The sequence below is a fragment of the Peromyscus maniculatus genome, chromosome 4 (assembly GCF_049852395.1).
Source record: "Peromyscus maniculatus bairdii isolate BWxNUB_F1_BW_parent chromosome 4, HU_Pman_BW_mat_3.1, whole genome shotgun sequence".
Classification (NCBI taxonomy): domain Eukaryota; kingdom Metazoa; phylum Chordata; class Mammalia; order Rodentia; family Cricetidae; genus Peromyscus; species Peromyscus maniculatus.
Window position 1 is genome coordinate 157,260,211 of NC_134855.1, and position 27,217 is coordinate 157,287,427.

Here is a 27,217-nt window from a genome sequence, read left to right on the forward strand (position 1 = left end):
ATGATTAAATGAAATCAAGTATTATCCCACAAGTGGCCATTTCTAGGACTAGCCAGCCCTGGGTGGCAGCAGCCGGGGCCTCACCTGGCTGCAGCTGGTTCAGTTGGATCTGCTGTGGTGTGGTGAGCATGATCCGGTTGTGAGGCTGCCGCAATGCGACCATGGGTGTCTGCGTCAAGGTCACCTGCGGGGGCCGGATCAAGGCTCCAGGCTTCGGGGGCTGCTGGATCACCTGGGGCACAGCCAGCATAGTGCATGAGCACATACACGCACACACACGCACACGCACACGCACACACACACACACACACACACACACACACACATGCACGCACACACGCACACACACACACCCCCTAGGGGCCACCACACTGATCCATGAAGCCAGCTACTTGCTTCATCAGCCCTACCCCAACCTTGCCCTGCCAGAAGCTCTAGGAAAGTCAGATATTCACCTCATCCCAGATCTAAAAGCCTGGCTCAACGAGCCCTACACACAGCCCTCATAAGACTGAGACAAAGACACAATGGTACCACACCAGGCCACAGCACAGCAGAGCAAGTACACGGAGCATGTGACACTTAGGACCTGTACTGGATCCCAGGCACATTCTGGGGGGCTTCAGCCAAGCAAAATTGCTGAGCTCAGACCCCACAAGGAGCATGGGCCTCTCACAACCTGCCAGCAGAGTTTAACACTGTGGTCACACTCAAATGATTTATTTCCAATTTAAATTTTCTATAGGATCAGGTGATTTATCTATTGGACTGAAGGTGGATCTCTAAGTTCTGCCCTAAACTTGGTTCTCTGTCCAACACAGACTGTCCCTTCCATCACTCCCTGAACCATGCTTAGACAAATCACCCTTGGGCCAAGCCCCCATACTTCAGAGCCTGCTCAGCCCTGCTGCCTGGCCTATTGCCCTAGGCTTGCAACAGGCTCAAGAGCCCACAGGGCACTGGTTGTGCTCTGGTCTGGCCTACAGGAAGCCCTGATGGCCTGTCCATAAATTCCTGGGCTAAGAGTTTTCTAGTAAGAATTCTAGTTTCTGTAAAGGAGACTTTTTGTGTGGCTGGTGGCGTAACACAGTAGCATAGTGTCTGCACAGGATTCTGAAGTCCTTCTAGGATTTAAACCCCAACTCTGCTTATAAAAAAAAGTGGGGGTGGGGGGGGTGTGCTTTCAGTGGGTACCACAGGTCACAGGCCTTGACCCCACCTCCACCCCAAACTCTACTTGTGCCTGTGCGTGTAGCTGAGGCAGATAGGTCAGCTTTGTGTAAACCCGGGCCTGAGGCCGGAGGGTCTCAGAGCCCACTGAAGAAGGTGACTTTGCGTGTGTTTGCATTTAGTGGTTTCTCAGTGGAAAGTCCAGCCTGAGCTGCTCATCCCGTGGTGTGCGCGCCATGTTTTGCTGCAGAAACAGCTCTGGTGCAGGCCTCCACCTCAATCCCTTGCTCATTTTTAAGCTTCATTTATAACAATTCTAATCCCCCTGTCTTCCACTACCACCCAGAGCTGGGAATTATTAAACCTAAGACCTCATAAATAAATGCCCTACAGCACTGTACTGTACAGCCAGCCCCTTTTGAAGTTCACCTCTCTAGGTGTGGTGAGCCTGTGTTGTTCGTGGCAGATGTACACTCTGAATGCAATCACAGCAAAGAGCCATCCTGGCCCCATCAAAGAATCCAAACCAGACAAAGCCAGACCCACCTGCCAACAGCCCTCAGTTCCCTGAGCATTAGCCAGACTGCACTATCCCAAATGCAAAAGCCTGACAGACCTCCTACCCCAATCCCAATGGTTTGAACATTCAGGCACCATTCAAAGTCCAGAGACCATCCTCCTAAGAGGTTCACTAAACACAATGTGCTCCCTACAGGAAACCCCAACAACAAGGTGAGGGGTCTGCTAGTAAGAAAGCCACCAAGTTCACTTCATTCTCTGAAAAATATAATACAAAGTCGTGGGCCTCAACCTGCAGCTCACACTTCAATTACTTAAGAGAACCACCACACGCCTTTCCAGCAGGAGCTTTCTTGCCTGCTCTTTCCAGAAAGAGGCTCCGAGCCAGGCTGGTGAGTTAAGTGGCATGGTGGCTGGCAAGAGCACCATGCCAGGCTCGCGCCTTCATACCAGTGGTGTGGGCGGTGCCTGCTTGCCAACGCCAACCTGTGTGGGCTGCGTGAGGCTGATGACCGGGGGCTGGAGGGCGCTGGTCACCGAGGCAGCTGTTTTCCCAGCTGTGCGCTGCACCGAGCTGCTCAGCACCACAGCCGTGAGTGCAGTGGTGGCCTGCGAGGCAGGTGGCTGTTGCTGCTGGCTCTGCTGGATAAAGGCCGCGGAGTCTGGGGTCAGCTGTCTCAAGGCAGGTAAGCTCCTCTGGGGACAGACAGACATGTGGGATTAGGCACAGCTGGGACACAAGTGCTTTACTGTCCTAAAAGTTCAGAAGCATAAACCGTCAAGCATAAGTCTTACACTAATACTTCCATAAGCATCTACAGCGTCAAGTACTAACGTCACCCAACTCCAACCACACTCACTAAACAGTAAAAACTGTTAGCAAAAACTTAGCAAAATGCATTTCAAAATGCATTTCTTAGCAAAAACTGGCTAAAATGCATTTCAGAAACAAAACGCATCTCTAAGAGGCGCCAACACTGTCAGGGTCCCCAAGCTTATTCTCTGAGCAAACCCTTCCCCGCAGGGAGCACTGGTCCTACGTGTGAGTATGCCAGAGCTGCCACTGGGGGCTCAGCTACCAGAGAGCCTGTTCTCAACAGAAAACCGGGCACGCTGTCCCTACCGACTCAGGCGGCTGTGACACCCCACGTGACTGGACCACACTGCTGCAGCACAACCTGTCAGTTACCTTCAGGAAAGGCACAAGGTAAGGTTGAGGTGAAGAGTTCAGTTCTCGATATAACCTGCTAGTGAAATCTTCTGCTTCAATTTTCCCATCCTGAAAAATAAACCACATTGGCACTGCTGTGACACATCTTCACACGACTTCATGGCACACGCTCAACCACAGCATCACACTGGACTGGCCCCTCTGACTGCAGACTGTGCCTGTACATGCTGCTTAATGTAACAGATGCAGATCCCCAGGAGTATGTGTGTCTGGCGTCCCCATGGACTCTGAGCATCAGCTGGTGAACAGGTCTCTAGATGACCAGTTACTGGTCCTCATTTCCAACCTCCCATAGGTTTCTCGCTCAATGTGTTTTCACTCGGGACCTACCAGGCACCTACCCAGTGCCAGGCATTTTGCTAGGAAACAAACAAGCTGTGGTACAGAGTGCCAAGGGCAACACTTTGGCCCACCCCAGTCAAGGAGTAGGGCACCTGTCAGGAAAGACTAGCACCCATACTTGGGCCTATATAGTACCAAAGGTGAAACCTTAGAGTCCACAAGCAAGGCATACACGGTTGTGTTAGACATTTGAGGACTTGATATGTAGGCTGGAAAACCCTGTAAGATGGATGAGAACTAGAATAGTTTTCTGCATGGACTAGACACCTGAAGTGGAACAGAGGACTAGCCATGCTGTCATGAAGAAGGGTACCACAGACTACTGTAACATCCGTCCAGAGCTTACAAAACCTGGGGAAGGCAGCAGCAGCAGGCAGAGCAATGGTAGACTGTTGAGAACAGGGTTATGGCAGCAATCTGTGTCCTGAGTGTAACAGAGGCATGTGAGTAACACAAAGCTGGACTCCAAGCTGGCAGGGGAGAAGGGATGCCATCAGTGCCGCCGGAGCACAGAGCATCAGCAGCTGGCCTTTGCCGTGAGGAGCAGCCACCCTCACCAGGCTCTGAGGAGGGCAGAAGTGGCCAAGATAAAATACGAAGGCTGGCGACATTTCTGATCCTGGGAATGGCACCCACTACAGGCAGATGAGCCCCAGTCTGACTGATGCAAAGGCCAGAAGGGGCAGCCTATGAAACCCAAGGCCACAAAGAGGTCATGTAAGAATAAGCTAGGAGGCCCCAGGGCCCTGGTGAAAGTGTAGCACCTTGTGGACAGCTGGACACAGTTAAGGAGTAAATAGGACCAGCAGGTGGGGAAGGCAGCACTGGACAAGGATGGGGCCTCCCAGGCATCAGAGCAGTGCGGGCCACCCTGCCTGGCCTGCAAACGCCTGGGAAAGGAAAAGGATTAGGAATGCAGGGCTCAACCAGCGAACGCCAGCAGCAGAAAGCACAACACTCTCAAAGATTCCTGTTCCCTAAACAAAGAAACTGAAAAGAAAGAAAACAGAGCAAGGACATAGGTGCTTTAGGTTAGGAGGGACAAAGGTCACTGCAGTGCAAGACAAGGAACCCAGTTCAAACCCTGACTCCAGCAAGTTGCTAAAATAAAATATCCATGGGACAGGGAGACAGGAGCACCAGCCAGTGGCAGAGTCTAGTCCTGCACATCAGCAGCACAGGCCCCTTTTACAGACCAGCACCAAATGCTGGAGGTGTAGCTGGGGCAGGTGCACCAGAGACCACCTGCCCACAAACTGGAGTTAAGGATCCTCCCTGTTTCCTTCAGTTTTAAAAGAGGAAAGAGAAGAGAAAGCGGGGTGCCACCTTAAGCAGCACTGGCTAGCACTGGCTGTCACTGGCCATCACTGGCCATCAGGTGTGTGTTCTGTGACTCTCAAGCAAGGCAACAGCTGCTAAGGGGGTCCTGGAAGCCATTCTTTCTTAGTGCTGGCAGATCAGGTGACTCATCTAATTACAGTAGGAAGGTTGGGGTACCAGCCCAGTCCCCAGAACACTCAAGCAAGCAAACCACCTGCCCTGACAGTGCTCACACCTCTGTTCTCCAGGACCTTCCACAAGCTCTCATCTGCCCACCCAGGTCACCTTGGCAGCCTTAGCATGGGCTGCAGGTCACACACCATGCTCTGAGGCAGAGAGTTTCAACTGAGCTTCTTACCAGCAAGTTTTGTACTAATTCTTTCACATTAGCCGCTGTCTCTGTAGACTGTTTACCAGAGGAAGCCAGTTTTATTAATGTAGATAGAAAACTTTTACATTTCTTCACATTTTCCATAGTTTCCTGTATTAAAATAAAAAGGTATAAGTTATAGGAGATTTCATCACAGCATCTCACTGCAGTGAAATGTGTAGAGGTCTGAAAAACACGTAAACATAGCGTTTAAACTTCTTCCAAGAAACATGTTTCTTGCACAAGCCAGAAGTTTCTCAGAAGGGCAATCAGCCACGCTGAAGGCCACCGAGCCTGCATCTCTCAACCTAGCAACCTCCTTCTAGGGAAGATGCATCTACCAAGACAAAGCCCTTATTTCAGGAGCAGAGGCTGCTGCCAAAATGTGCACAACAGACTAAGTCCCAAGCAGCTCCTGAAAATAGTTAAAAGTATTTGTCAAAGAACACACAAAAAAAAAGAAGTTGCAAAGTATGGGCCCGGCTTGTCCAAAGCTCCAGGTTCATAAAGGAAAAGCAGTAGCATGAAAGTGAAAGCAGACAGACACACTGGTGCTCAGCAGCTACATGTGCGTGGCTTCCACAGGTATCCGCAGGGTTCCAGATCCCAAGCAGGATACTCAGGGCCCCTCAGGTCACCCCATAAAGGGACTTGCATGGGTCCCCTCTATGCCGCCAGTGGTCCTGGTTGGCTTGTGGGCGCTGAGACATTCTCAAGCCCCTTTGTACAGCAGCTCCATTTCCCCACTAGTACCAATGGGCTGGTTTTGTCCCTAAGGGTCCTGAAGGGAGTTCTTACCGTGGCAGCTGTGGAGGTGGTGCTGGCCCCGGGGACTGTTCGTTGAGGTGTCCCTGTCTGAACAGCTGTGGCAGTTCCGAGTGAGGCTGTCTGTGCAGAACCACCCAGAACCAGCTGAGGCTAGAAGAGTTCAAAACACAAGGTAAATGCATCTCTCAACAGCAGCAGAAGCCAGAAAAGTAAAACTGGGGAAGTAGGGCCCAAATAGCCGAGTGGCCACACTTCTGCAGCCACCTGAGGTGGCCAAGGGCACCCATGGCAGACCCACACTGAGAACTAGAGTGATAATGACAGGAGATGTATTTGCATCTCTAATAAAACCTTACAAACTTGAACCCATCATTTCACTGAGAATCTGTGTCAGTCTGACAGCTGTTGCAGAGACAAGCATAGAGGATCGGATAACCCGGTGACCTCCTATCTCAGAAGCTACTCCTGATAGCACTGGCTAAAAGGCAGCTGTGACCAAGCATACAGCACCCCCTACAGGGCCCACAACTCCCTGCACTAATGTCCTCTGCTTTCCAAATTTGAGCCTTGTCAAGAAGCCACAGCAAGCTGAGGTACAGAGCTGGGTTGCTAACACTGCCACATCGAGTGTGGAAAGGTGCTACTTGGCAAAACATAAGAGCATTTGCAAAGCAAATGGGCACCTAGAGGGCTGGAGAGATGGCTCAGAGGTTAAGAGCAGTGGCTGCTCTTCCAGAGGTCCTAAGTTCAATTCCCAGCAACCACAAGTTGGCTCACAACCATCAATAATGAGATCTAGTGCCCTCTTCTGGCCTGCAGGCTTACTGTATACATAATAAATAAATAAATCTTTACAAAAAAGAAAGAAAGAAAGAAAAAGCAAATGGGCACCTAGACTTCAAATGACTGAGACACTCCAAACCACTGGCCCTCAGTCCCACCCCACTCCTAAGATTTCTGCTTTTCTTGAATAATCATGATGAAATATTTACTGGTTTTTAAATTAGTGCCTCTCCAATTTATAAATCTAGCTGCCTACATTTTCTCACTCTAAGCTTTTAAACACTGCCCCACCCCCCACCCCCACCCCCATCTGAAGGCAGAGAACAGTGTGACATCCCACCCCCACCCCACCCACTAAGGATAGCTCTGGAGCAGCATGAGGCAAGTCTTCAGCTCCCTTAGAGCAAAGCCCTTGGAGTACTCCAGCCATAGGTGCTTTTAAGGATGCTGCACCAGCACTGACTTGCCTCTGGGTCTCTTCCCTGCCCCCCAAGTTACCCTATAGCTGGAGATGGATTCAGGGGTGATAACTGTCTCCATGTCATACGCATGCATTGTCCTTGTGACTGGAAACCACCAATAAAACATCATGTGAAGATAATGTGCTGGAACAAACCCAGAGGCTAACTCAACAAGCCGGGGCAGCCAGAACACAGGGACCCTTCTCACCAACTTCCTTTCACTTTAAGATTTATTTCCCACCTGACTGCTATGGACCTAGGGATACAGACCTCACCCTGACTAGAGACCCTATCTACCTACTTCAATGCATTTGTTCTCACTAAACATGACACACAGCTTACCATGCGCTTCACTACCTTCTAGAGCCCCCTCCTCATCAGAAAAGCGGATACTTTAATCAGATGCAGACAGCACTAGGAGTTCCTCTCAGGAAACCCCAGGTCTCCTAGACCCCAGCTCCTGAAACACACCGACGTCTCTGCTGGCTTACCACAACCTGCGACAGAACTACTCTCCAAGCTGTTCTGACCCCCCACAGCCACCAAAGAAAATGGAGCTGAGCTCCAAGAGAAAAGAGTATAGAAAGGCCCATGTGTGGGGATGCCCTGCAGCCCATCACCCAGCTCAGACTCCCACTGTGATGGAAGTGCAGCTTACGCAGGAACACAGCAGTTTAAATCACATAAGTGGGCACATCACCTAGGCACAGTGTGGCAAGCACTTGATAGAAAAGCCAGAGCCCTATACAGTATGACTGCTCACAAACTCAACATCAGGAACCCTTAAGGCACTTTGCCCAAAGAGAGGGTTTCCCTAATCTAGTTGGCCTCCCCAGCCAAGGACATCTTCCAAGGCCAACTGTCTCCCTGACCAGATATGTCTTCTGACTAGGAATGTCTCCCATAGCCGGGTCCATCTCTCCAATCATGTTATGTCTTCTCTGATCAGGTGTGACCTCCCTGACCAGCCCCTTCCTTAACTCTTACCATCTGCTTTGCCCTATGCAACAGAGGAGCCCCTGGAATTTAAGCTCCTCCCCTTGGCTTCATATGCTAGAAGCTGCGCCTCAGGAGCATCAACCTGTATCGGTACAACCAGTATCTGCAGGACACTCTCCCCTACCACTACCTAGGACACTGTTTTACAAACAACTCCTAGCACTCAGGAGGCAGAGGCAGGAAGAACATTCCAAGTGTGCCAGTGTGGTCCACACAGCAAGTCCCAAACCAAACAGGGTTACCTCCTGAGACCTTAGCTCAAAAGACGAGAAGGAAGAGGAGGAGATAGAAGAAGAAGGGAGAGATGGAGAGAAAGAAGATGAAGGAAGAGAAAGATGATCATTTCTAGGGCTGTGCTGTCATCACAGCAAGGGCCACAGGGGGGCAGTGTTGTCTGGAAGCCATGTGAAGCTGGCATGGTCGGTCACCTGCTAGGAAAGCAACCCGGGGAGGAAAGAACACCCCCACCCCCCAGCTCACCTACAAATATGCCCCAGAAAGGTGAGAGGACACCCTGCACACACAGCACCAGCACTGTCCATGAGCATGGAATGGGGCCACACAGCACAGGCACAAACTCTCCTCACCACAGACTTTACTTCCTCAAAGATGCCGAGTCAAGTATTAATGAGGTGACACTCCTAATTACACTTTATAACGAGCTTTTTGAATGCTGATAATGCTAATTTTTTTTCTTTAAGGAAAAGGATGTAGGGTGCATTCGGATACAGAAAAATCATTTTCTTCATTGTGCACCTGCATCCTCAAATTCAACTTGGTACGCAATATAAAAAGTCCTAACGCCCAATCTTTGCATGAAAGCAAAAGCATGCTTTGCCAGTGGGTAGCCCTATTGATGCACCAAGCTGCACCCTCTTACCTGTACCCCAGGAGACCGCTGAAGGGTTGTGGTGGGCTGTACCGTCGTCTGGGCCTGAGACACCTGCTTAATTATGGTAGTTGGGGTCACCTGCCGTGCAATAATAGGTGTTCCTGGAGCCTGAAAAATAAGTTAGGAGTCATCTAAAATGAGCTACAGTAGGTGACACACACACTCCTGAAGTCACACTAGTGCACTCAGGAACCCACAGCTTACTACTTACCTATAAGGAAATCATCCTAAGCCCAAAACTTTCTAGCCAAAGAAAAAAATGTATGATCAGAAACTTCACAGAAAATCCTAAAAGCAGACTTTATTAGTGAAGTCTACAAACGCCATCTTCTAAAGTAGACCCCTGGAAAGCCAGGGGAGGCACTGCTCTTAGAATAACACTGGCCTGCACAGAAAGTGAGGACACGCCGAGTCCTCCAAGCCACAGGCTGTAAAAGGGGAAGGCAGGTGTCAATTAGGATGCAGACACCTCGAGTCCTGAGGTGGCTACAGAGTTGTGTGAGAGGAGATGCAAAGGTCTGACGGAGAAGTGCAGCGTACCACCACAGAGAACCTTCAACACAGTCCACACGCTTCCTACGCAGGAAACAACTGTACTGCAGACCTCAAAGAGGTGCTCTATGTCATTCCTGTGGGGACCCTCTGCCTAGCTCCAGCACATACCCCCCATCCACTGGACAGGGCACAACTTCAGAGGAGTTCAGAGTTATCAGGATGACTCCCATCATCTCTTTAGCCGCCAGGTGTCTAGGGAAGGCATCGGAAAAAAGCAAGGCCACACAAAGCACACAACAGGGGTTGTTGTGCTGGGGAAGTGGGGGCACTGCACACTGGGGACAACACAGCTTGGCATCAAGCTCTGTGACTTCAAGGCTTGGGAGGTCTGCACTCTGCTCCACTACACACTCTTGGTACTTCAAGTATCCTGTCTTCAAGACAGTCTCAGGACCTGTGCACCACTACATCCACACCTTACAGAAAAAGACACTGGGACACACAGAAAGGTGAACCCACTGGTGACAAGTGAAAGGCCAGGGCTCAGACAAGGGAGCTGACCCCAAGTGTCTACTGTAACCCAACTCAGTCAGCAAGCTGAGCACTGGCCACAAGAGCTGGCTCCTCCAAGAGCAAATGGTCTCAGCGAGGAGAATGGGAGACCAGAGCCGTCCTATACCCTGCCTGATGGTTGGGTTTGAAAACACTTGCATGCCTCAGTGTCCACTCACACAGGACACTCCTTCACTCTTGCAACATCCCCAGTGTGCAGGGTGGGGAATGGGTGAGAGCCAGGCTGAGCTGGGGCCACCTCACACTAACCTACTCACCATGCGTGCACTCACCTGCACGGTGGAGATCTGGACAGGTGGAGCACCTGTGGGGGTTGCAGGACGGGGTGCCATGGTGCTCTGAGGCTGGGCCTGGGCATGGGCCTGCATCTGGGCCAGGGCTTGCTGAGGGATCATTAACAACTGCCCATTCTCACTCCGCACGAGGACCATTCCTGGGGGACAAATGATACTTGGCATCAGGAAGCACTCCCTACTCCAGCACAAGAAAGACACTGGCCAGGGCACTAGTTACTACTGGAGGAATATATGAGCAGCTGCTGAGCAGCTGGTTCCTCAGGGAAGACAGAACACAGGATGGTGGAGGACTGTCCAAACACACAAAGACCACAGTACATCTCCTTTCACAAGGAACCTAAGTGGTAAAGCCAAGCTCAGTAGCCACAGCTTCAGTCCAGATGTGTGCCCTGCAGCCTCTTCAGATGTAGGTACCTAAGTACAGCCTTGCCACTGCTTCTGCCTTGTCTGCACTCACCAAGTGGCAGGTACCCCTCAGTGCAGGCTCCCAACACCCATGAGCCCATGTCCTGGGTAACTACTCTGCACCTTCTCCACATTTCTCTGTCCAACACACTAAAGTGTGCTCACAATGCTGGGGTCCTGCCTCTGAGTGCAGGACACCATCACCTCTACAGTCCATAGGCCAAGTCTCTCCAGCCTGATGCCTCAGAATGTCCAAACCAAACCAAAATGTGTAGTCCTCTATTCTTCATAGGAATACTACTGTGATCAGGCAGGGGCTGTGCTTGCCCCAGGTGACCAGGACGCACAGAGGCACTGTCCAAAGCAACAGGTACAGAACAGTCTCTCATCCATCCAAATTCTTGAAATTCTGGGAAAGCAAATTCTGCCAGTGAAGTTTGACTAATTTTGGCTTCAAACCAGCAACCAATTGTATCCTAAGTTCTAGAAGAAACAGCAGCACTCTTGCCTTAAATTTAATGCCCACAATGGAGTTACAGGCACCCTCAACCCAACACAACAGGACACAGTTGCAAAGTAACACACCACTGAAGAAAGGGATAAAGGGAGGGGTGTTGAGACTCAAACTTCCTATAAGCTGTACACCCAGCAGACCCTGGGCTTTCCCTCGGTGAGGAATAAGTCGGAGCAATCACACAGGAAGAGTCTCTGATGCTGTCAAACTCTGAGTATATCAGAAACAGCAGCAAGGTCTCTTTGAACTCAGTAAAAATTGTTTGTTTGTTGTTGCTTGAGAAAGGGTTTCTCTGTGTAGCTCTGGCTGTTCTGGAACTTGCTTTATAGACCAGGCTAGCCTCAAACTCAGAGAGGTCTGTCTGTCTCTGCCTCCGGAGTGCTGGGATTAAAGGCATGTTCCACTACCACCTGGCGAACTCAGTAAATTCTTAATCCTGAAAGCCCTGTTGTTGGTTAAAGAAATGAATGTCCCTCCAGAACTACCTCACACAACCACATCAGCACACTGTGGCCAGTGTTTCTCTGTGGACCTAACAAGGTACAAGCCACATGTCTTGGAGGTTCTGTCTGACTACCCTTGTGGCCACTGTCACACATACCCAGAGTATGGTCCAGCCCAGCTGGTGGAGCACAGGCCCCTTGCAGGATTCCTCAAGAGGCACTTCTTCCCTACAGATGCAGAAGAGACTGAAGGAACTCTGTTCCCTTGGCTGACAGGGGATCCTCTGGTAGAGAGGCTCTCAATGCCAGCCTACCCTCATGCTTTGAAGCCCCTTTGACTGCCGGGTGTGAAGACCCAATATAGGCACTGTGGAGCCCAGTAGGCAAGGCCCCAGTCAGCCCACAGTGGTCACAGGCTCTGCCTCAGCTCCATCCCTGACCTCTGACTCAACTCTTCATTAAAGCTAACATTACCCAGTTCCTCCAGCTCTTCTGAGTGAAGAGGTTTTCAGTGTCACCATGCAAATAACAGGTGACAGTCAAGGATCCTGGACACCTGGGACAGACCTAAACAGACAAATGTAGAAGTCCCACCTCTCTCTAGAAAACATCTGCTTAACAGTAGTAAGAATTCATCAGAATGCCCTTCAATGTTACCGGAACATCCAATACCCACCGGATGGCCAGAAGACACTGCAGAAGGAAAAGTAGAGACTTGGTGGAAAGGATGTGATAAAATTGAGGGGATCATTTCAGAAGCTCCAAGTGATGAAAGAAAAGGAGAGTAACCACTTAAGAGAGTATGTCATGGATGGGGTCCCCGGCACTGGCAGCAGATCTCTGCCTCGTTAATAAGGAAGTGAGATGGTGTCCTCCAGACTACACAGGACTCCACCACCACCGATCACTTCAGGGAAGGAAGCCCAGAACTCAGGTGAAGCTGGCACAACTAGGGCGCTACAGCAGACAGCAGACCCGATGGGCCTGCGACCTGCCACCAGGAAGGCAATACCCAGCCACATCATCATCGCAACAGGAAGGGAAGCATTTCAGATGCTCGGTCTCAAACATGTATGCTCTCAAGAAATGCAATGACACCAGGACATGAACATGGGTTTGTACCCAAGGGAGATCTACAAAATGCCTCAGAAATCCCCAGAGACCACACAGCACTTCATCGGTGCATCAACACAACAGCCCAGAGTGCAGAGACAGGCCCATACAGATGGACAGAAACCTGAATGAGCAAGGACAATGGGACAGGTACAGGCAAAAAAAAAAAAAAAAAAAAAAAAAAAAAAAAAAAAAAACTTGGATCTACCGTCTACACACAAGACCAGCACTCCAGGAGAGAAAAGGACAACACCACTATTCTAGAAATCAGTCCAGAAGCATGGTCCATAAAGGAACACATGGGCAACTGACAAACCCAAACTTCCAGGTGCCTCTCTTCTCAAGAAGCTTAGAGGAAATGCTGGTCACCAACCCAGGGAACACAGACAGAGGGCTGGAGTACAAAACACACACACAGACTTACTGCCACATCTCAGCAAGAAAATTACAAGTAGGCAACAGATCCAAGCAGACAGTTCCCAGAGATGAAAGACATAACCCATAGCAATAAATTAGCTCAGTGTCACAGGCCAACATGGGAAGTGCAAATTAAACCCACAGTGTGGCGCTGTCCATACCCACTACTACAGTTGAAGTGAAACCAAACGTAAGCAGAGAACTCCAGCAGCATGAGGTGGACCCCCTAAACACCGTGCTACAATCTTAGGAAATGACACACCATGATGGGATGCAGCCCTCTACTCCAGTCTACCTCAGAGACACTTGGACCTGAGCTAATTGAAGCAGTCTTATTTCTGACAACCCAAAACTGAGATCAACAAAACACATCAATAGAGAGACAACATCTAAGATATCTACACAATGGGAAAGTATTCAGGAATAAAGAAATGAGCTATGGATACAATACAGGTGATCCTCAAATGACACATTCAATCAACGTGGCCAGGAAAAGAGTCCATACTATATACTTCTATGTTCCAGGACCCAACTCCAGAAAGCTGACAAACATGTAAAGGCTTGAGAATAGGGGAACAGCAGACATGTTCAGGTGATAGAAGGCTCACTATCATGACTGGTGGTGACTTCAGGCATGTGTGTGTCAGTCTAGCAAACCGCACTGAAACCATGATATTGTTGTATGTCAACAGCACCTCCATAAAGATCTATGCACACACAAGCAAGCACACATTCGTGGGGCATGCACACACACCAAGAACCAGCAAAGGTCTAAAGATAAGGCGCAGTTTTGATTAGCATGTCCAGTCACTGCTGTGGAACAATCTTTTTTGCACAATATGAATATGTATTACTCTCAATGACTAATAAAGAGCTCACTGGCCTATAGCTGGGCAGGAGGAGGTTAAGCGGGAAAAACCAGGCTAAGAGGATTCCAGGGTGAAGAAGTGCAGAGTCTGGAGTCACCAGCAGATGCAGGGAGAAGCAAGGTGAGCATGCCTTACTAAGAAAAGGTATAAGCCACGTAGTAGAGCGTAGATAAGAAATATAGGTTAATTTAAATGTAAGAGTTAGCTAGTAACAAGCCTCAGCTACTGGTTGAGCAATTACAATTAATATTAAGATTCTGAGTGGTTATTTGGGAAGCAGCTGCCAGGACAGAAAAGTGTCCACCAACAAATGGCGCCCAATGTGGAACATACATCCACATAAGACCTAAAAAAGCTTATAAAAGGTTCTAAAGACACAAAAATGGAGCCAAACGCAGCTTCTTAGTCTCATGTCTCTCATGATGGCCACAGTACAGACATCTTCTGGCAGCTGCCAGCAGGTCATGCTCTAAGCCGCATGGCAGGTTCCCACGGTCTCTCACGGGTGTTGGTACAGAGAGGCATCTCTCAGCGCCTGCTATTGGGCTTAAACTGCCAGTGCAAACTGCATGGCGGGTTCTCCGTTGCTCATGCAGACAGAAAAGGATTACAGATACACAGTGAAGACAGATTCAAATGAAAAAAACCTCTAAACAGGTCACAGTGTGTTTTAAAATGTGCAAAGGCTTAGGAGAGAGAAGAGAAAGAGTATATACAGACTTAGATTTAAAAATATAGTCTTAAAAGAATAAAGTTCTTAAAAAGGGGAGTAAAGTGTAGTGAGTAGATGTTCCAGCTTTGACCTGGAAGTACTACCCCCAGTGAGGCTTCCGGTAACTGTCACATCTACCTGTGACCTGCCCCTGAGGCGGGGCCCAGAGGGGAGCCCTTAAGACCTGAGATCCAGATGTGCAGACACTCTTGGTTCTTGGTGACGCTGGACGCTAGATGGTAGACCACTGAGCGGAGTTTTCCAGAGAACCCCGCTGGACTGTACCTCATCTCTCCCGGATCCTGTAACCAACCCCTTTACTAGCTGTAAGTTACCTCAAAATAAACCTCCATTTTAACTACGTGGAGTTGCCTTAATAAATCCTCCAAGAGGAAAGTAATATTAAAAAAAAAAAAAAAGGCACGTAAAGATGGAAAATACATAGAGTCTGGATACTGTATGTTATTGTGTTGTCTTTGAAATTTTTAACTGCTGAGGAAGGAGCAATGGCTGCTAAGAGACACTGGATTAAAGCTGCTAGATTAAACGAACCTATATATTTTTTAAATATCTTGATTTCAAAATGTAAGTCAAAATGTATGTTGCTTTGGAGAAGAGGTTATGCTTTTATTTCCACAGGAAATGAAAGGCTGGGGATTCATCCCAGGTTAAAGAAGATCAAATCTGATTGAGAAAGATCCCTGAAACCTGGCTACACACATAAAGAAATAAACCTAAAAAAACCAAAAAAAAAAAAAAAAAAAAACCTACAAGACACATGGTGTATATTTTATCTCCTCAAACATATAGCAAAAAAAAATCATCTTTCGCTGACTTATGTACAATGCACAGTCTATACTTGCATTAACACAGATACGTATGTTACCTTTAAAAGTTTATGTATTTTCAGAGCAAGCAGACCAGACACCAATAAAAATGAATGGTGCAAGTGATCCAGCATCCAAAACAGCTTCAAGGCTACTGCCTGAGATGGCCCAGCCTCACAGACTACTCCAGCTGGAACTTCATTATTATCCCAATTTTCTCAAGGTTCCCCCAAAGATAACAGTGCCCACAAACAACAGGAAGTAGTCTAGAGAACCACATCCAAATTCCCAAAATATTGGTTATGGATGTTTGTTATCATTTAACAGGGGTGGTTACAAGTTGTTATTGGTCATAGTCTTAAAAAAAAAAAAAGCTGAACAAATGAGGTAAATTCAAAGATCTCTTTCTAAAGAAAAAAAAAGGGATATGATATAGAAATGATATCCTATGATATAGGATAAAAGGGTAGATTATTAAATCTACTTTAATCCAAAAAAACAACTATTAATCTCAAAATCTTTTACATTGGTATGGATTTTGATTTATTGATACAAATTTAAAGTTAATTTTGTTATACTATATGTATGTTTCTACTCTTGTTTAGGATATTATGTTTATGCAGCTCATTTAAAATGCATTATATATATGTATATATATATATATATAATGAAATACGGATTAATAGTCATCTATAATAGTCAAAATTAGCCATGTTAGGTATGTTTTCAAGATCATAAACAAATATATTTAGATAGATAGGTGGTCTTTAAACACTTCAAAGACTTACAGGATATGGCATTTAAAATTTTTTCATAACAAAAATCTTTTCATGACAGTGAGACATGTCTGCTCCTGGAAGCACCAATTTACTTCAAAGGAAGATAATGGGCATTGAAGAAATTCCATATCAAGTTTGCTTTCCTTATGGCAAAAGCTAGCCATTTGGGCGGAAAAAAAAAAAAAAAAACTATTGCTGGCAGCATACTGTCCAAACTGGACCAGCAAGATGCAAAAGAAAGTGTTTACCAAACTTTGCCAAGACAAGGTAGGACAGTCCTTCAAATTTCGCTGCTTCTCAAAAATGTCTGTCAGATAAACTAGGTCTGTAGGCCAAAGTTGGATGCCCCAGAGTTACAGAAGAACCTAGAGTGACTGTCCTGGCAGCCAGATGTCCTTGTCGTTAGATAACATTTCACCCTTCCGGGGTCTCTGACAGAATTGAAGACTAGAGAGTCATTGTTACAGTTTTCCTTAGTTAAAACATAAGGTAAATTAGATATAAAACTTTAGACTCACAAAGATAAAATAAATAGTAAAATATTTTCTCTAATTTTGCCAAATAGAAATTTTAACTGCAATTCTTACTTGATAACTTTTTGTTGTATATAGTTTTATTATGTTAAAGTTAAAACCTTCCTTTTTTTTTTTTTTTTTTTTTTTTTTTTTTTTTTTTTTTGGTTTTTCGAGACAGGGTTTCTCTGTGTAGCTTTGCGCCTTTCCTGGAACTCACTTGGTAGCCCAGGCTGGCCTTGAACTCACAAAGATCCGCCTGCCTCTGCCTCCCAAGTGCTGGGATTAAAGGCGTGCGCCACCACCGCCCGGCAAAACCTTCCTTTTTAATTAGACAAAATGGGAGAAATGCTATGAAACAAACTTTTTGTATACTATGAATATGTATTACTCTCAATGACTAATAAAGAGCTCACTGGCCTATAGCTGGGCAGGAGGAGGTTAGGTGGGAAAACCAGACTAAGAGGATTCTGGGGTGAAGAAAGGCAGTCTGGAGTCACCAGCAGACGCAGGGAGAAGCAAGGTGAGCATGCCTTACTGAGTAAAGGAACAAGCCATGTGGCAGAACAGATAAGAAATATGGGTTAATATAAATGTAAGAGCTAACTAGTAACAAGCCTGAGCTACTGGCCGAGCATTCACAATTGTTATTAAGACTCTGAGTGGCCGGGCGGTGGTGGCGCACGCCTTTAATCCCAGCACTCGGGAGGCAGAGCCAGGTGGATCTCTGTGAGTTCGAGGCCAGCCTGGGCTACCAAGTGAGTCCCAGGAAAGGCGCAAAGCTACACAGAGAAACCCTGTCTCAAAAAAAAAAAAAAAAAAAAAAAAAGACTCTGAGTGGTTATTTGGGAAGCAGCTGCCAGGACAGGAAAACTTCCACTTACAAGTCACCATAATACACACAAAAAACAAGCCATGAATGTTACCTCATGCTGCCTTCACACACGGTAACTGGAAGCTAAGCCTGCTGGTGGCAGTATAAGGGACTACACTTTCCAGGCTCCTTTAAATAGCACCTCTTGTAGTACAGCTCAGAGAGTAAGCAGTCCTGGGAGGATGCACAGAACCTCAGCATCAGATTGCAAGTCAAAATGCAAAATAGCACTAGAGTCCTCTGATGGACAGAGACCCCAGAAATGTCACAGGAGGAAGTGTGGTCAAGCCTAAGAGTAAGCCATATCGGATGCAACCTTAGAGGGCCCTGCTTGAACTCCCAGCAAGCACAGAGCTCACAAGAAATCGCTGTGTCCTGCATATGCCTCTTCCCTTCAGAGAGCTGGTAACAAGAGCCCAGGAAGGGGGCTGCAGTCACCACTGCAGCATCTGCTGACCCCAGCAGCCCACATGGCTTCTGTGTCTTTCTAGCCTGCACTCTCCCCAGGCATTGGTTCTGGGACCCCCTGAGAACTGGCAAGCAGTTATAGGCAGTCTGCTCACTCAGAATTCCTATCAAGCCCCATTCCATTGATGTGCCAGGACCACCATAAAGCGAGTGACTGAACAGCAGCCAGTGGGGTTTTACTGATGCTTTTTTATTCATCAGTTTGTGTACAGGACAGCACAGAAAAAACAACACAGCAAGGAAAACAATGCACATAAACACAAGCTAGAGCTCTCAGGGAAAAGAGTCTGGTGGTCAGTGTAGATTTCACTGTCCCATGTGTAAACCTGGAAGTGGGGTGAAGAGGAATCCAGCTTTGTGCTTCACAGGTATGTGACAGAATCCCACAAGAAAACACTGCAGCTGAACAAGCCCCTCATTGTCACTGCCTCAGCTTTCAAACTCATCCCAAAATATATTCTGCCACAGATCTTCCTGTCACTTGGGGGACATGCTGTCCTGGGCGCTTCCTACCTCTCTAGCAGTTCTTCTATTACTCTACAGGCTGTTTTCCTGGTCACTCATCCTGAACCCCACGTCTAGGTCCTGAACACCACTTCCACTCTGTTCATTCCCGGAGAATTCTCCCCAGCCCTCACTTCCCACTGAAACCACACACCTCACCCCCAGCTTACCCACTGCAGAGCTGCTCCAGGTTCCTTTGCCCCTCCTCTCCATACCCCACCATCACACAACCACACCTGCCAGTCACCTAAGTCGGAAGCAGGTCTCCAATATTTCCCTCCCACTGCAGGACTGAGCTCCAGCTGCTGAGAGCTGAGATAGACCTATGACTCCTCTCCCACTGGCAGCCTTCAAGCATCGGAGCAGCCTCTCACTCTCACTCATAGAACCTCTCACGTCCCTTCGAGCTGCAGAGCAGAGCAGTTTTCCTACACAGCAGCAGCAGCAGCAGCAGGCTCTGCAGACAGTTGCTCAGACACTAGCTAACGCCTGCCCTCCTCCAAATCAGCTCCCTGGGGACAGGAGTTAGAATCTACAGAAGCCTTGGCTCACTTCTGTTCATCTACATTTCTCCTCCTTCCCAGCACAAATCCTAATCATGGGAAACATCTCGTTTATCTCTTTTCAGAGCAGGATAAATACAGTTGACAATAAATGGTTTCTTGCATTGCCTTCCCCCTCCCCCGCGCAAAAAAAAACATCAATACTATCTTTACAAACATCTAAATTATACATTGTTCAATGAGTGTGTTTATTATAAATTCTATCTGCAAGCATTGGGCACAAAATGGAACTCAGAAGAGACCTGAGCTGGGCTGCAGGTAAGAATGTACCCAGCACATATGAAACCCCAGGTTTCATGCCCCAGCACCACATAACCTATAATCCCAGCACACAGGAGGTGGGCAGGAAGATTAGAAGTTTAAGTCATCTTCAGCTACATAGCTAGTTAGAGGCCGGTCCCAGATTTATGAGACCCTGAAAAGGGAAAGGGGGAGAGGATGATGACACTGAGCTGGTGTGTGTGTGTGGGGGGGGGGGGCCAGCACTTCTACACACCTACTTAGGAGTGGCCCTCCTGGAAGTGCCCATGTCCTGCATCTTCTAAGTCACAACATTGGCCAGGGGTTGGTGGGCAGGTCACTGTCACTTCTCCCCAGCACACTCCATGACTGCAGCTGAAGCACCCTCGGATCTGGGGTAGGCATCCACAGCCCCAGACAAGGGGCTGCTCCACAGGAGGAGCTAGCTAAGTAAGGTCACTTGAGTGGTCAATACTCAGGCCCACAGCACTGTGGCCCAGTCTCCATACTAGGGTTCCCTAAACCTAAACGTACCCTTCAAAACATTAGCTCCTAAATTCTCTTTAAATAGCTAACAGACATTGGTAAGATGGCTTTCAGAGGTTAATACGTGTGTTTGCACAAGCAGGAGTGTGCATGTAAGTAGTATGCAGGGCTCGACTACAAACTGTAACCTCATGTCCTTCAGAGTCTGGTTCCCACCAACACCTGCCCAGTTCAAAGTGGCATCCTCTCTGCCACCTTACCCTAGCACGTCTTGCAGGCCTCTGTATGTGCGTTATGGTTGTGAGGCTTGGTGCTCTTGTGGGACTCCTAACAGTTGACACTTTTGCCAGCTTTTCCCTCCTACTGGGTTGCCTAGTCAAGCCTTAATGAGGGGAGGTGCCTAGTCTTACTGCAACTTGATAGGCCAAGTTTGGTCGATATCCCCAGTAGGCCTTCCCTTTTCTGAAGGGAATAGGAGGAGGAATGGGTGGGGGAGGGGAGACTGGGATGAGATTTGGGAGAGGAACCAAGGTCTGGATGTAATATATGAGAGAATTAAAAAAGAAAAAAAAGGTGACATCTCCCCTTCAGAGCTGCATATTCAGGACTAAGGCATTAAGTACTTCACCTGATAGTGAACAACATTAACAAAAGCACAGGCTGTATCCCCAAATACCTAGCCCATCAGCTACAGATCAACATTGGCTGGCTGTAACTGTTAGGAGCTGTTGGATCTAGAGAAAGAATGGTCATCCTTCCTTTCTATGTAAAATAAAGATTTGGAAGCAAACACTGCCTTGCTATGTAGAGACAAACCTGGGTGAAATGAGCTAGTTTGGAGCACTAGGGAACAGCGGAGCAGAAGCCTGACTGGTAACCCGACTGACCCAGGCCCACTAGGAAGGCTGGCCATCTTAGAACCGCTCAATCTCAGGTGCTCCTCCCGCAGGCTCTCACCCAATCTCCATCCCTATCCATGCTCTGCCTCCCTTTGCCCCTTCCTGGCACCCAGCAGCTATGTTGTGGGAGAGGTGAGCAAGAAGACTCAGGCACAGCTCTGGGCCTCAAGAGCTGACAGCTTCAATAGATGAGCGAGAGAGAAGGACCAGCCTGGAGCCCGGACAAGCAGCTCAGGGCCATGGAGAATGGGCGCAGTGAAGCAGCCCAACATCAAGTGTCAGGAGCTGGCCAGGCAGAGCAAAGGACTGAACTGAGAAGACAGCAGGCAGTTCAGGGAGCTACATGAGGGTCCAGGTGAGACCTCCACACATGAGCAGGGGTGGGACATGATGGCAGCAGACATCTCAAGACCCGGCACTGGGAAGGCTGAGGCAGGAAAACATGGTGCAGCTGAGGCCAGCCTAGGCTATGCAATAAGACACTGTCTCACAACAAAACAGACACCGGTGAGAGGGCACCAGCCCACAGCTGCCAAGTGACATCCAGCCTCCAACGTGTGCTGGCCAGGACAGGAGACACAGGGCCTTCCCCGTGGGACCACACCACTCTAAGTCAAAACCCACAGCCTGTTCACGTCAGAGTCCATGCTAACTAACTGAGACCTGCTTCAATGTTCAGACACAGAATTCTGACAAAGCCCTACCACGGGAGGGTGTACCTCGTGGCTCAGTGGAGACAGGTTCTACACCTCCTAGACCGGCAGCATCCATTCTGGCTTTTCCTCTTCTCAGACAGTGCCCAACTAAACAGGGCAGAACTGTTTTTGTATTCAAGGAGGTTGTTTCAAAACTCAGTCGTAGGCCAGCCTGCAAGCAGGAAGGTCAACCAGGCAAGGCAAAGGCTAGAAGAAGCCAAGTGGTCAAAGCCACCCTGGCTGACACAGTCCCATTCTGTCAGTAGATGACAACACCAAAGACTTCTATTTTCCGAAAGCTCAGGCCACCCCTTCACCACACCTGCTGAAGTGTACACACACACACACACACACACACACACACACACACACACACACACCACGCGCCCTCCAGGCCACATCAGAGAACAGCCTGGGCCCTGACCAGGAACATGCACTCTGAAACCCATTTGTTTCATCCACCAAGTTCCTAACCCTCAACAAGTGTGGCAAGGGTGGGTGGTAAGTACTCTGTCCCTAGCACTCTCCGAACTTGGACACTGCGCACCGAGGATGACTACACGTCTCTCCTCACATCACATGTCCATTCAGTGATGCTTGCAGTGACTTTTCTAAAATAGTCTCACAACATAAATCAAGCTGATTTCAAATTTGTGATCCTCTAGCCTCGGCCGCCCTAGTATTAGGATTACAGGTATACAGGAATACATGCATATGCCACCACACCCAGCCCAAAATAACAATTTTTTTAAAGCCAGGTACAGCAGCATACACCTGTAAACCCAGCACTGGAGCAGGGAAGCAGACAGGCAGGCAGGCAGGCACACAGGTACACGTGTACACACACACACACACACACACACACACACACACACACACACACACACGGATACCTGGGGCTCACTGGCCGGCCAGCCTAGCCAAATCTGTGAGCTTCAAGTTCAATGTGACCCTGTCTCAAAAAATAAAGTGGAAAGCAACCGAGGAAGACACCCAACATTTACCTACAGGTGCACACACATCTGCACATGTGTTTGTACACACAAAATAGCCCACTTTGTGCCTGGCAGTAGTGGTGCATGTCATTAATCCCAGTGCCAGGGAGGCAAAGGCAGGTAAATCTCTGTAAGTTCAAGGGCAGCCTGGTCTACAAAGCAAGCTCCAGGACAGCCAGGACTACACAGAGAAACTCTGTCTCAAAAATAAATAAATAAATGAATAAATGAATGAATGAATGAATGAATGAATGAATGAATGAATGAATGAATAAAAAAAATAACCCACTTCACTAAGCTAGCTGATAGTCATAAATGTCAACTTTAAAAGCTGGCTGAAGAGTACCAGGTGACCTACAAAAGCAACACAAGGAGGAACAGCCAAGAGGCTCTGTGTTACTAAAAAGCAAGAAAAGCACATTAAAATGAGATGGTGACCAGGAGTGGCGGTGCAGGCCTTTAATCCCAGCACTCGGGAAGCAGAGGCAGGTGGGTCTCAGTGAGTTGGTGGCCAGCCTGGTTTACAGAGTGAGTTCCAGGACAGCCAGGACTGTTATACAGAGAAACCCTGTCGAGAGAGAGAGAGAGAGAGAGAGACAGAGACAGAGACAGAGACAGAGACAGAGACAGAGAGAATGAATTTTACCTACCATGCTAATAGAAACTTAATTTCTAGCATGCATTGATGGCAATGAATGGGTGCAGACCACACATAAATAAAGTAGGCACATGTCCATCTTCTAACCTAGTCACTTATGCTCACTTCTTTACAGCAGAGACGTCTACCTGTGCACAACACCAACAACTGTCTCCACACATAACCATCTCATGGGAAAGAGTGACCGTGTGCACACTGACTCTCATTTAAGATATGAGTAGAGTGACATTTAAACCACCTAACATAGCAGGGCTTCCACTGACAGGATGACCACCTTTGGCAGTTACAGAATTCATACTTTGGCTTTATACGTTTGTGCAGTTTACATCTCCTTGAAACCACATGAAGATCATCATTTATTTATTTACTTACTTATTTATTTTTTGAGACAAGGTCTCCCTGTGCAGCCCTGGCTGACCTGGAACTCACTACGTGTAGAGGCTGGCCTCAAACTCACAAAGATCTGCCTGCCTCTGTGTACCAAGTGCTGGGATTACGGGTGTGTGTTACTGCATGGCTGGCTAGGGTTTAAAGCCGACAATAAAGACAGGCATGGTGACACATATTCCAAGCTCAAGGACAGCCAGGGCTACACAGTAAGGCCCTGATCCAAAACAAATGAAACAAATGTGTGCCAGAGGGGAGCTATGCACCCCACTCTTCTTCCTCTCAGCCACACCCTGCCCCGGCATGGCCTGTGGCTGCCCTCTTCACTGCACATCATCAAGGAACCTGTGGTTTGCACTCTCACCCACCTGCCTTCTCCTCCACTACATCGGCTACTTGACCCCAAGTGCCTGGGCAGAATGAAGGACCATCTGTTTCAAGTGTCCAAGGGTGGCCATACCAGCAAAATAGGCCACACAGCCCTGCTCCAAGTGCCAAGCAATCTGCAGCTCTAAGTGTTTCCCAGACCTGACTGATTTTCTGGAAGCCACAGAAAGGCATAACAGTGTCCATACCAGATGTACAAAGACCCAGTAACCAAGAGCCAGGTTCTCCCTTCCCATAAGGCCCCACACAGAACTCACTTGGGAGGCCTTGGCCAGGTACCAGATCTGACCAAATTTTCAAACTTCATCACACTCTCTACCTCCTCATGTGTAATTAATTCACTAGCCAGGCCTCATCTATACTTACTATTTACAACAACAGGACCCTCATCCCAGGCACCACCACTACTTCTGGCCTGGAATCTGCACAAATAGGCTGTGCTCGGCAGGCTGAGTCCACAGGACCACCTCTACAAGCCTTTGCAAGAGTATTCCAGCTTATCCTGTACCCATGACGCCCAGGAAAGGACTCTGCCTGCCAGGGTGCCCACACTGCTACAGAATCTGCTACAGAATCTATCTTAGCTCTTGTTCTTTACTCTGAAGAGTCAGAACTCATTCAGTTGGCATTCTGGCTGTCCTTGATGGGCATTGACAGAACCTAGATCATGAGGTAAGGCATTTCTTACTCCTTATTTTCCCTTTCCTCTGACTTTCTCATTAACTTTAACTTCTGGTATTGTATTTGTATTACTCATTTTGCATTCTGACTAAAGCAAGAAGTGTGTGAATAAAAGTAAGAATTAAAGCCTCAAAGAGCTCGGCCAGGATATTCAGGTGCACAGCAAAGGAGCAGTGCCTGAGAGCCATCTCTGCTGGGGCTCAGAAACAGAAGAGGCAAAGTCCTAGCTGCTCCCCGTGTTGGCAGGAAGAGATCACCTACACTAGTCCCCGCTGCACTCTCCTCTGTCCTAGAAGCCACTTAGGATTTAACACATCGTGATATGCCTGCCTTACTTGCAACTTAAAGAAAACACTCAAACTGACACAGTTTGGATGGCACACACATACCAGTCAAAGGGCTTCTTATGGAAGGACTGATGAGTGACAGCCTCTGAGGACCCTAGGCTACTTCAGCTCAGCAACTTCTGCCCTCTCACGGCTCAGATCATTTAGCTGGAGATAAAGAGGTACACGGGGCTGGGATGCATCTCAATGGTAAAACACTTGCCTATCTTCAGCACTAGAGACAAAAAGGTCTTCTAAATGGAGAGGCATAGTATCTCTGCCCTTCTGCATGTTGAGCTTTTAAAAGGAGCCTTTACCCAAAGAGGCTAGAAAGGGGAAAAGCAATCTGAGTGTCAATGGCAAGAACGATGAAAACAAAGACAGTGCCATCTGCACAGGAACAGACTGGCACCAAGTAGAGTGCCAGGGCCTGGACCCATGTTCTGCTGATGGCAAAAAAATGTCTTAAACTACTGCTATGTCCATGCCACTGACAAGGAAAGGAGGTCAGGTGTGAGTAAAATGCATTTGAAACCACATGCAGTCAAACTGCAACTCTCCAAACTTGACCACCTGGCAACCTCACTTAACAAAACATGATGGGGAGAAGACAGCCATGGGCTCTCCTATCATCTGACAGTCAGTACAAACATTGATGCATGTTGTGAGCGGCCTCACATATTCACTGGATACCTGCCAGGTACTACCTTACACACTCACAAAGTACTCACCATGTGCTACCACACACACACATCCACACCTGCTCTGTGCCACCCTGCACGCTCAATGGCCAGTCTCAATCAACCATCAGAAACTCACATACGTGAGACAGACCCTTCTAAAGTTTCCACTGTAGGTATTCAACCAATGTGGCTGGCCAACAAGTGTCATGGATCACATCTCCTCTGTCTATATCAAGAAGGACAGCCACTCGGCAGACTAAAAGACTGTTTAGACCTCTCGTGAAGGCCCACAAGCTAGATAGGTAGGACTCAGCTATTAGGAGGGATGAGAAGCAACCAGACAAAGATGAAGCCAAGGGCACACCACAAGGGTAGCTTGGAAATAACATAGGGTACCAAAGAGGCACAAAATCCCTCATCCCACCCCTCAACTAATCCAGGCCACAGCCTCAGCTCCAGTGGTCTCCTGGAGCAAAAAAAAAAAAAAGAAAGAAACTGACCCACAGAGACGGGAATATAGGGTAAGGCCAAAGGACAGCACACCAGAGGTGGGGAAAAGAACATGGCGCTCACAAGAGCACTACTAGACTGTAAAGAAGCACAAAGGAACCCAATGAAACCCAATAACCACCATGACAAACATACAAACATTCCCTTGTCCCCCCCCCACACACACACCAACCAACACCCCCAAAGGCTCTAAAATATTAGCAATGATTCAGTGAAGTGTTTGCCACACAGACATCTAGTGTAGGATTCCCAGCACCTGTGTAAAATGCCAGTGTCTTAGTTAGATAAGACACTGTGATAAAACACCATGACCAAAAGCAACTTGGAGAGAAATCAGTTTATTTCAGCTTATACTATCACTGAGGGAAGTCAGGGCAAGAATTCAAGGCAGGAACTTGGAGGCAGGAACTGAAGAAGCAGAGGCCATGGAGAAATGCCCTAGCCTACTTACTTATACAGTCCAGGACCAAATGCCTAGGGGTGGCAACACTCACAATGGACTGGGTCCTCCCACACCAATCACTTATTGAGAAGGCTTGCCTCCAGACCAGTCTTGTGGGGGAATTTTCTCAACTGAGGTTCCCTCTTCCTAAATGACTTTTAACTTGTATTAAGTTGACAAAACACTAAGCAGGACAGCAGTCATAGCAGTATGCATCTGTAATCCCAGCACCGAGGAAGTAGAGACCTAAAGCTTGCTAGCCAGTCATTCTAGTTGAATCTGTGAGCTCCAGGTTTAGCAAGAGACCTTGTCTCAAAATCAAGTAAAATGCACAACAGAAGAACAGCCAGTATCAACCTCTGACCTCTTGCACACATTTGGCATGTGCATTTATGCACACATATATCTCAAAAAAGAGTCAGCAATGTGCAAATCCAGAACTCAGAGGCTGAAGCCAGAGGACTACCAAGAGTTCAAGCCAGCATGGGCTGCATAAACAGCAGTTACAGACCATCCTAGACTACAGAGGAGGGCCTGTGTCAAACAAACAAACCAACCCACACACATCAGAAACAAGGATTGGTTATGCTTCTCAGTGGGGTAAGAGTT

At 48.0% G+C, this 27,217-nt stretch overlaps 1 protein-coding gene across 1 annotated transcript in view; it reads right to left on the reverse strand.

The window, feature by feature from the left end:
• The window catches only part of Taf4 (TATA-box binding protein associated factor 4), a 74,413-nt gene that overhangs the window by 20,119 nt on the left and 27,077 nt on the right, over positions 1-27,217 (reverse strand). Inside the window, exons 2-8 of the mRNA XM_006976041.3 lie at positions 10,196-10,356; positions 8,844-8,963; positions 5,751-5,870; positions 4,941-5,063; positions 2,879-2,968; positions 2,140-2,385; positions 85-232 (exon numbers count right to left, since the gene is read on the reverse strand). Of these exons, the coding sequence (XP_006976103.2) occupies positions 85-232; positions 2,140-2,385; positions 2,879-2,968; positions 4,941-5,063; positions 5,751-5,870; positions 8,844-8,963; positions 10,196-10,356 (1,008 nt within the window). The remainder of the gene's footprint in view (positions 1-84; positions 233-2,139; positions 2,386-2,878; positions 2,969-4,940; positions 5,064-5,750; positions 5,871-8,843; positions 8,964-10,195; positions 10,357-27,217) is intronic.